General features: G+C 48.0%; 1 protein-coding gene across 1 annotated transcript; it reads left to right on the plus strand.

The window, feature by feature from the left end:
* Window positions 1-4636: 4636 nt before the first annotated feature.
* Window positions 4637-10475, plus strand: LOC138802653 (glutamine synthetase). The gene is made up of 7 exons (XM_069986185.1): window positions 4637-4744; window positions 7001-7179; window positions 8140-8301; window positions 8476-8622; window positions 8887-9014; window positions 9114-9313; window positions 10052-10475. The coding sequence occupies exons 2-7, from the start codon at window positions 7014-7016 to the stop codon at window positions 10371-10373; spliced, it is 1125 nt and encodes a 374-aa protein (XP_069842286.1). The 5' UTR covers window positions 4637-4744; window positions 7001-7013; the 3' UTR covers window positions 10374-10475.
* Window positions 10476-11010: the final 535 nt, after the last annotated feature.

The following is an 11010-nucleotide window of genomic DNA, read 5'->3' on the forward strand; positions in this document are numbered from 1 at the left end:
GTGACCCCGCCCACTGGACTCCTAAACAAAGCATGAGCAGGGATTTCCATCAACAAGGTATACAGAATCTTTTCCCACATATATATCAATCTTTTCAGTTCTTCCTGCTCTATAACATGACGGATAGATAAGATGGCATTGTCTTGGTGACAGGGACTTTTTTCTAATATGTACTCACCTTCCCTGATCCCCTGGTGCCACTATTCTGACTGGTGTCGCTACTCAGCACTTCCCAGTGTCAGTCTCCACACATGATTGTGCCCTCTCCGCCAGTCACCACCCACAGCCGCGTGCCCACAATTTGGCGATTACAGAGTATCCACCAATGTCTCCTGATTTTGCGGCAGGTACTGTGTCTGCAGGGGGGGATCACGTAGTGTGTGAGTATATAGAGAAAGAGCAGAGCACCCACAGCAAACTGCAGAGGCTACAGAATAAGAACCTATGGAGAAAAATCTTTCTGCACCGGATAAAGTACAAAGCGAGAAAAATAAAAGTTGTTTTTCAGAGATGTCTCCACCATTTAGCATGTGCAGCTAGTCCGGCCAGACAGGACGGGGAGCTGGGATTCCTGTTATCCCTGCCAGACAGCGTCATACTGAGTCCTGACACTAATCCGGAAGAGGATCCGAAAAGTCTTCCAGACTGGATGATGAAGAGTCCCATAGAAACTGTAGAGGACCCCCTGTAGTCTGATAATATTCCCGGAGGATCTGAGGATCTTTAGCTGTCGGGGGTTATCTACCACCCCACCCCCCACCACCTTACCTTCTGTCCCTCCATCAGGTGGTCATAGATATAACTGCTGACTCCTCTGTATAAATACACACTGCCATTTATTTCTATGGGGGCTGCAAAGGGTTACAACACTTCTTAAGATGCTGCAAAACTACAACTCCCAGCATGCCCGGGATGCTGGGAATTGTAGTTTTGCATAAGCTGGAGGGCCCCTGATTGGAGGTCACTGCTCCAGCCTCAGATAGTCACCAGCTATGGCTTACATCTTTTTAGCTACTGACCCCCATCCTGATGGCAGGGTCTGACCACCATCTACACCAGTCATGTCAAACTCTGGCCCGCAGGCCAAATCTGTCCCGTGGTGCCATCATTTTTGGCCTGCCAGGCGATTCAGAGTTTTAATTACATCTGGCCCACCATGGCTACTGAAATTCATGACTGAAACAAGTCCAGGTGAGGGAGGACAAACAAAACTCGCATACCACGGCCCACCATGGCTACTATATAGAAGAAAATATTTGGGAGGGCTGGCTACTATATGAGACTATTATGGAGGGCTGGCTACTATATAAGAGACTATGGGGAGGGCTGGCTACTATATGAGACTATGGGGAGGGCTGGCTACTATATAAGAGACTATGGGGGAGGGCTGGCTACTATATGAGACTATGGGGAGGCCTGGCTACTATATGAGACTATTATGGAGGGCTGGCTACTATATGAGACTATTATGGAGGGCTGGCTACTATATAAGAGACTATGGGGAGGGCTGGCTACTATATAAGACTATTGGGGAGGGCTGGCTACTATATAAGAGACTATGGGGAGGGCTGGTTACTATAGGAGACTATGGGGGAGGGCTGGCTACTATATGAGACTATCGAGGAGGGCTGGCTACTATATAGAAGAAAATATTTGGGAGGGCTGGCTACTATATGAGACTATTATGGAGGGCTGGCTACTATATAAGAGACTATGTGGAGGGCTGGCTACTATATGAGACTATGAGGGAGGGCTGGCTACTATATAAGAGACTATTGGGGAGGGCTGGCTACTATATGAGACTATTATGGAGGGCTGGCTACTATATAAGAGACTATGGGGAGGGCTGGCTACTATATAAGACTATTGGGGAGGGTTGGCTACTATAGGAGACTATGGGGGAGGACTGGCTACTATAGGAGACTATTGGGGAGGGCTGGCTACTATATGAGACTATTGGGAAGGGCTGGCTACTATATGAGACTATTGGGAAGGCTGGCTACTATATGAGACTATTGGGGGGGCTGGCTACTATATGAGACTATTGGGGAGGGCTGGCTACTTTATGAGACTATTGGGGAGGGCTGGCTACTATATGAGACTATTGGGGGGGCTGGCTACTATATGAGACTATTGGGGGGGGCTGGCTACTATATGAGACTATTGGGAGGGCTGGCTACTATTTGGGCACTATTGTAAGGGCTGGCTACTATATGAGACTATTGGGGGGGGCTGGCTACTATATGAGACTATTGGGGGGGGGCTGGCTACTATTTGGGCACTATTGTAAGGGCTGGCTACTACATGGGGCAATTTTTGGGGGATAGGCTATTATATGGGTTGGGGTTTAACTATGTCATAGCAATTTATCATGTCATTTATCATAGTGCACAGGGCTGGGAGACGCACACCACTGACAGTGCCAGGAACACCGCACGCTGCCCTGACAGTGCCAGGACCGTGGCATTCACGCTTTAATAATTATCAAGGTTGGCCCGCGACTTTGTCCAATTTTTTAATTTCGGCCCACTGTGTATTTGAGTTTGACACCCCTGATCTACACTGACCTCCACCTCCTGCAGTACAGTCTATAACACTATCTCTCAGGGCCTATTCACACATAGCAGAAGTGCACCAGAAAATTGCATTAGAAAGCTGATGCTCTGACGACAGCAAATCAGGACTGGTTTCTGACATGGAGACTGCACTGATTTCTGTGTGATAAACCAGATGACGACCAGTCACCTCTTTTCTGTATGGTTACTCTCTGAAGAGTCATTGAACTTGATAGGAGCTTCAGAACAGCCTCCCCCCCCCCCCCCCCCCCCCAAAGCCAGAGACAAAACTCATGCAGATACCGTCCGACGCATTTTGGCTGCTCGCACCTACTGGACTGTTGTCACCCTTAGTCCTTTTTCAGGGTGTTTTTGTATTCTAAAAAAAATCTATAAAAACATATCATGACGAGACCTGCCGCCGGGCCCCTTTTTGTTGCCTTTTTTTTTTTTCAAATTATGATGTATTAGATTTTTTATTTGTCTTTTATACCCTGTGTCTATTAATCATGTGACTCAAAGATTTCTACTGAAGAATGAGGAAAAACATTAAAAAAAAACCATGGGGGTAGTTTATTGATGGTTTTGTAAATGTTTTCCTGTAAAAATTGAGCATTTTTTTTTAACAATTTGCTTCATGTGCAACTTTTCATCTATTTTCTCTAAAAAAAAAAAAAACCTTTAAAACATGGCAGAAACATTGACAAAGTTGCGGAAAGGTTTCTGGTTAAAGTATTGATAAATTTCCCTAATAAGATGTGTTATTTCTGGGGGGGGGGAGGGGGGGCCCACCTATAGGAATCTATGGGAGGAAAAACACCTATTGACTCTTACCTGAAATTTGGAGTAGAGAGTAGAATAGTCTCAGTTGCCTCTAGCAACCAATCAGATTCCACCTTTCATTTTCCAAACAGTCTGTGAGGAATGAAAGGTGGAATCTGATTGGTTGCTAGGGGCAACTGAGCCAGTTTCACTTTACACCATGTTTGATAAATCTCCCCCTATATGTCATGGGCCGAGATTTATCAAAGGGTATGAATATAGACTGGTATAAACTGCCCACAGCAGCCAACCACAGCTCAGCTTACATTTTACCAGAGCTGAAAGCTGAGCTGTGATTGGTCGCTGTGGACAGTTTTACACCCTTTGATAAATCTCCCCCATACAGAATCCAACCTTAGTCCATGTTCACACATGGGGGAGATTTATCAAACATGGTGTAAAGTGAAACTGGCTCAGTCGCCCCTAGCAACCAATCAGATTCCACCTTTCATTCCTCACAGACTCTTTGGAAAATGAAAGGTGGAATCTGATTGGTTGCTAGGGGCAACTGAGACAATTCTACTTTACACCATGTTTGATAAATCTGAGTATTTTATATGAGAAAACACCGGCCAGTTCATATCTAAGTTGTTTTTCGTTGACGGTAGTGTGAATAAGTGTCTGGACGCGGCGGTGGATGCGATACGGCTGATTCTGCATGTGAAAGCTCCAAAACACGCGGCAATAGCACAGATCTAATTCACATTAAAGGCCGTTAACACACCAAAAAGACCAGAAAAGTAAAAAAAAAAAAAAATTTTAAGTTTCAAAAAAACTTCTGGAAAGCTGCAATGTATGTATGAGGTGTGACCGCAGCCTCCGGCCGCTCTCTTACGTGTAATACGACCTGCTTCCTGCCATATTACAGGTACAAGTCTCAACCTGGTCTGATAGTTCAGTTCACGTGCTGAGAACTGCGATCAGGTTGGTCCCTATGTCCATGATGTATGTATCCGTATTATGTGTGTGAATGCAGCCCGAACATGAATCATATGACTCCTCCTCTATAACTACAACAGCCAAGTTTGCACAATATCACATAAAAGTATGGAGTATCCCTTTAAGATGTGCGATTGTGTGCAGACAGTCCGGGCGGTACCGCAGTAGCAGCACTGTGCTCCCGTGCTATATATACAGAGCACACAGTCCCGGCACATACGGTAACATCCAGCACCGGGACCGGGACCGGGGCAGCCGGACTGTGGAGGAGCTCTGTGGGCGTGTCCCGCCGCACTGCAGCCCCGCCCACCAGGGGGGAGGGCGTGGTCTTGCACTATATATGATCACTCTCGCTTAGTTGCAGCCTCAGTGGGTCGGTGACATCTGATTCCTGGGGACCGGGGCCGTGCTGCATCCCTGCTACTAAGGTAATGGCGGGAGGGGGGCACTGTGTGCTGGGGAGGGGGGCTGTGCTGGGAGGGGGGCACTGTGTGCTGGGAGGGGGGCACTGTGTGCTGGGGAGGGGGCATGTGCTGCCACGCTGGCCTCTGCGCCTCCTGCCTCATTCCCATCTATTGCATCAACCATTGAAGGCTCCCATCTTACTGGACCACGTGACCTGCCTCAAGTAACAAAGTTCTCTCTTGTCTGCAGCCCCAGATACTTATGTCTGCCCCCTGAGGCTGGAGGGCATGGTGCCAGCCTGGGAGCCCCCTCTGAGGCTGCTGGTGCCAGGCTGGGAGCCCCCCCCCCCTGAGGCTGCAGGACATTGTGTAGGGCTGGGAGACCCCCCCCCTTCCTTTGTCCTGAGCTGCAAAACAGAATCCGGGGGGGGGGGGGATCTATACATGCTATGGCGGAGAGCTGCCTCCTCCTATACACTAGATGTAGCAGTGCTCACATACTCTGCTACCATGCTGCTATGGTATATATGATATTGCACCACATGACAAACTCGGCACTGTTACATCTGTGTGTTAAAATAGTTTGTATGTTCTCTGTGTTTGCATAGGCTTCCTCCCATACCCAAAAGCCATACAGATAGGTGAAGGGCTGCAGAATCGGTGTGCGCTATACAAATAGAAAAGGAAAAAAAAAATTCCAGCTCATCAGGGAAAGGACTATGATGTGATAATGCAGAGCGGAGTTGGTTACTTTGCCCATCTGGTGACTTCACATACATGTAACCGTCTAACCTGGTCGCTGCGAGTAGATTTAGTAACTATAAGTGTGAAAAGACTCTGACACTCTCCATACTACTTCATGTGCTAAAGTATTGTCCATAGAGAACCATGTGGCTCTCCGGCTGTTTGCCAAACTACAACTCTCAACGTGCAGGGTTATGCCGCAGGTTGGGGATCACTGTCCTACAGCATCATGGGGCGGACGTGTAATGTAGCAGAGCTCAGTCTGTTACGCTCACTGTTTGAGGCGACTCTTGTGTCCAAGTTCTTTATATTCTGTTGTACAGAACTAAATCCCCGGTTATGGTGCTTGGCTTGGATGGTGTAGAGTCCGGTAAAATCCCCGGTTATGGTGCCTGGCTTGGATGGTGTAGAGTCCGGTAAAATCCCCGGTTATGGTGCTTGGCTTAGATCGCGTAGTCTCACTGGATGGGCAGAGCGGAGTTGGTGACTTCCCATGAACGTGCTGGAGTTTCTTTTGTTACTTTGTATCATTGTTAATAATTTGCCTTCCTTGTTATAAAGTTCTATGCACTGATTCCTGAGACCCAATTCAAAACTACAATTCCCAGCCAGGGCATGCTGGGAGTTGTAGTTTTGGCGCAGGTTAGGCTGGGGGAGGGGGTGTTTAGTTTGCAGACCCCATTGCAATCTCTTTATCCCTTCTATCTCTGTCCATCCCTTTGCCGGACACTTGGTCCCCCCTGGGACATCACTGGTTAATCTCCCCTCCCCAGTGGGGGGTGACCAGGGCTCAATCCTGCTGAAAACTTGTAGAACCAGTTGGTTCCAGTTCCTCTGTCCTCCTCCTGCCTGGGTGGGGTTATAAAGGTTGTCTCTCACAGGAGATAAGCTGGTTACCAGACATGTGATGGGGGCTGCTGCCCTGAATTACATAGATAATGTATGACTAGAGACCCCCAGCTGGCGCTTACCCAGAATCCTGTCTGATCAAGGACAGAATAGAAGTGGTTTATATAAAACTTTCTAATTCTGCCCATGAGGGGGAGGGGAGGTCGGGGGGCAGATGTGGTAAACATCTCACATTGTGCACAAAGTTTTTGAAGTTGCGACCTACTTTCTGCCATGATGAGGACCCCCTCCCCTGATTCACAATATCCTGAAGAGTCTCTGACCAGGGAAATCCCTGTAGACTGTAAGCTCTTGGGATCCAAACCCCATACTAGTCTGTAGAAAACTTTGTTAAAAAGTATCTCTCACTTGCAGATATAACTTCATGTTGCCAGTCTAGAGTCCACACACTCTATAAATCCTCTAATAAAACAATAGCTGATTTCTCTTGAAAACAAAACAGCGCCCCCATTGTCACCAGTTTGTGTCTGGTACTGCATCCTGGTTCAGTTGAAGTGAATGGTGCAGCGTTGTGATACCCCATGAGCCTGGTGTGTATGGGCACCATTACTGTCTGATAGAGTCCTAGCTGTGTTGTATGTAAAGTTCCCGTTTTCTAATTTCTAACCAGTTTCTTTCCCATTGCAGATCAGCTACCACCATGTCTGTGTCTCACAGTTCCAGACTCAACAAGGGGGTAAGGGAGCAGTACATGAAGTTGCCCCAAGGGGACATGGTCCAAGTTACATACGTGTGGATTGATGGAACTGGAGAAGGCGTCCGCTGCAAGACAAAGACCCTGGACTATGAACCCAAATCTGTAGAAGGTAATGGAAACCCTCCCCCCTCTCCTCCTGCGGAGAGACACTAGCCTACACATCTGAGGGTAGACACGCTATGGTGGACATCTGGCTGCTCAGTCGGATGGGAGGGAAATTCCAGGAACACTTGACCTTTAGGATGTCTTGTATGGCCTTGTGATTCCAGAGATCAGGACTTTACAACCAACACAGTAAATGAACATCCTGCCTCAATATGGTGGCCTCTAAGAAGATAAAGGGTTAACTCAGGATTACAACTACCACCCATCCACACGATAGATCAGGGGGTAGGGAACCTTGTCTCTCCAGCTGATGGGAGTTATAGTTTTGCATCGGCTGGAGAGACAAGGTTCGCTAGGATAGATGAGTGGTGTATAACCGCGAGGACCCCCACTCCTTACAGGAAGTAGGGTCCCTTTTTCCACCGTGCAAGAGGCCTTGGTTGTATGAGGTGAGGCCATGATTCTGGGAGGCTTGGAGATCTGTGGTTGTGCTGCTGCAAGACCAACATGGCCGTGTGCTGGTGGCCTTAAAGGGATTATCCAGCGCTACAAAAACATGGCCACTTTCTTCCAGAGACAGCCCCACTCTTGTCTCCAGCTCGGGCGGGGTTTTGCTGCTCAGTTCCATTGACGTAAATAGAGTTTAATTGCAAACCGCACCTGAACTGGAGACAAGAGTGGTGCTGTCTCTGAAAGAAAGTGGCCATGTTTTTGTAGCACTGGATAACCCCTTTAATGGCACCTAAAATGAAACTGCTGCTCATCCGGTAAATTAGTCCACAGACTGAGGATTATTTGGATCCCACAATGCCGTCCGGCTGTTGGGCCATGTTCACACACTTAGGAGTTTCACTGGGGTATTGTCTCTTCTGAGATCACAGCCTCACACAAGTATTCTTTCCAATGATTCAGAAGTCTCTTGTTGGCCGCCATAGACTCTCACCTCGCTGCTCTTCTATTTCAGAGATCCCAGAATGGAATTTTGATGGTTCCAGCACGTACCAAGCCGAGGGCTCAAACAGCGACATGTACCTTGTCCCTGTGCAGATGTTCAGAGACCCCTTCTGCCTGGACCCCAACAAGCTGGTCATGTGCGAAGTCCTCAAGTACAACCGGAAACCTGCAGGTAAGATGTGCTGAGACATCTGTCCCTTTAAGACTTCCTGCAGTGTGATGGCGGCTACTCGGGGTGTGTCGGGTATTGTACACTGGTATTGGACTTTCCCAGTGTACACAGTGGGCTGGTTTGTTCTGGCAGCCGTCCGTCTTGTGTAAATATCGTTATACTCCTGTTCTTCAGAAACTAACCTGCGCCAGACGTGTAAGAAGATTATGGACATGGTGTCTGAGCACATCCCGTGGTTTGGCATGGAGCAAGAATACACATTACTTGGCATCAATGGGCACCCATATGGCTGGCCTGAAAATGGCTTCCCTGGACCGCAAGGTAAGGAAATGGCTGTCTTGCCATCTGGTCACCAGATCCTCAGTGTGGTTTTTTTTTTTTTGTTTTTTTGGTTTCTCCTCTCTCCACCATTAAACCTGTGGCATGTCCTCCGTAGCTGGGGATGCGGCTCAGTGGTTGTCTCCTCACTACATGGTTGGATTTATAGTGATGTAGCTGCGCTATCTGACTCCCATTAGGGTAGAGGGATAAGCAGGTCCAAGCATCCTATTTTCTTTGGCATTAAATCCTCTCCCTTCCCTGCAGGACCTTACTACTGTGGTGTTGGTGCTGACAAAGTGTATGGCCGGGATATCGTAGAGAGTCACTACAAGGCCTGTCTGTACGCTGGAATCAAGATCTGTGGCACAAATGCGGAGGTCATGCCGTCCCAGGTACGTAGTAACAAGCCGCTTAACCTTCCACATGGTGCCTCCAAGATCCTCTGATCCAAGAGATTCTCTGGGTGCTGACCATCTTCTCTCCTGTTACAGTGGGAATTCCAGGTTGGCCCTTGTGAGGGGATAGACATGGGAGACCATCTGTGGATGGCCCGTTACATCCTCCATCGAGTGTGTGAAGACTTTGGCGTGGTGGCGACCCTTGACCCCAAACCCATGACTGGCAACTGGAACGGAGCTGGATGTCATACTAACTACAGCACGGCAAACATGAGGAAGGAGGGTGGTCTGAAGTGAGTGCCCTAACCTAGGTGGTCTGGGGGTACTATGATCCACTGTTTACAATAAAGGGGTTCTCTAGTTTAGAAGGCCCACAGTCATATACACAACTGGGTAATTGTGAGGCGGGTTCCCTGTTCTGAATCTGAGTGGTTAGGAGAGCAGCTCTTTATTTGTACAGTTAAACACATTAATTTGAATAGACACTGTAATGCTTCATGTCACCTGTGGTGGCGCTGCAGAGAAATTCATCACTTTGCTGCCAGTATTCCCATCAGTAATAGCCTTGTGATCATATGACCATTCTAAGTAGGGATTACAGAACCCCCTTAAAGGGGTACTCCAACGGGGGGCTATTTTTGGATCTGGCCGGGGAGGAGGTGGCTGAGAGACGTCCACTCACCTCCCCGGATCCAGCGGCGGGTCCCGTATCTTGGCGCTCTGATAGCTCCAACCCCCCCTGCTGAACTACCCCTTTAAGTAGATCCAGTATGGCCTTAGTTGAATGGAATGGTGGTCAGACATACTGCTTGTATAACTCTATGGGCTTAATGAAGATACTTGGGGTTATACACCTTTAACAATCTTAGCCTGTGGTCCCTGACCTGGTGCAATGGTGTCTGACAGCTACCCTCTAAGCTATAGCTTTCCCTTGTACCTTGTTACACTACACTTCTTGATCAAACCTGCAATAAGGTGTAGTTCCCCTTGAAGGATGTGACTGTATAATCTGACCATGTCTCCATCTGTAGATACATTGAAGATGCCATTGATAAACTGGGCAAACGTCACGACTACCACATCTGTGTGTACGACCCGCGTGGAGGGAAGGACAACTCTCGCCGTCTGACCGGTCAGCATGAGACCTCCAGCATCCACGAGTTCTCAGCCGGTGTTGCCAACCGTGGCGCCAGTATTCGTATTCCCCGCCAGGTCGGACAGGAAGGCTTCGGATACTTTGAAGATCGTAGGCCGGCCGCCAACTGTGACCCGTACGCTGTTACCGAGGCCCTTGTGAGGACGACCATCCTGAACGAGAGCGGCAGTGAAACTAAAGACTACTGGAAGAATTAACCTGGGGGCTGGATCCGCCAAGACTATTCCATCCATCGTCGTGTTTCTTCCATCTCATAGGAGTCCCTTTAAGAAATCTTTTTTTTTTTTTTTTTTTGTCTACACTACTTGAAAGATTTAGTTAAAGTTCCTTCCAGTTTGGGAGGGTAAAGGGGCATTAACCCACCTGTGGATGATGGGCTGAGTAGTCCTTGTGTCTACAGGAAGGTTTCCTATACTAACAAGTGCCGTATGTGCTGCACTTCATGTTCTCTAACCACAGGGGCCTACAACCTGCAGGCAGTGTAATGGGGGGGCATAATCCAGGATACCTCAGTAGGAGATGGGGACCCTAAATTACAGCTTCCCAATGGGAATGAACTACGAGCCCTTTATGATTGGGGACGGGGGGGGGGGAGGAAGTCTTGGGTATAAAACCTGCAGCTTTTTAATGTGACTGTTCTTTATTTTTTTTTATTGTTAAAATGATGAATAAAAGAACTAAGCAAGTTGTATGCATTAAACAATGCCTTCTAAGTAGTTTGCCAGCGAGTAAGACACTGCTCATCCACAACTATTCCCAGCATGCCCTTAGTTTTTGAGAAAACTGAAGCCTGTGAATAAGTCCTCACCCTTTCTATAAGACTTGAGGAGAATG

This window comes from Dendropsophus ebraccatus, chromosome 10 (assembly GCF_027789765.1).
Source record: "Dendropsophus ebraccatus isolate aDenEbr1 chromosome 10, aDenEbr1.pat, whole genome shotgun sequence".
In the NCBI taxonomy this organism is placed as follows: domain Eukaryota; kingdom Metazoa; phylum Chordata; class Amphibia; order Anura; family Hylidae; genus Dendropsophus; species Dendropsophus ebraccatus.

Coding starts and splice junctions, on each gene's coding strand:
- LOC138802653 (XM_069986185.1), top strand. CDS start 7,014: ATGTCTGTGTCTCACAGTTCCAGACTCAACAAGGGGGTAAGGGAGCAG. Junction 8,302..8,475: donor GTACAACCGGAAACCTGCAG/GTAAGATGTGCT, acceptor CCTGTTCTTCAG/AAACTAACCTGCGCCAGACG. Junction 8,623..8,886: donor TGGCTTCCCTGGACCGCAAG/GTAAGGAAATGG, acceptor CCTTCCCTGCAG/GACCTTACTACTGTGGTGTT.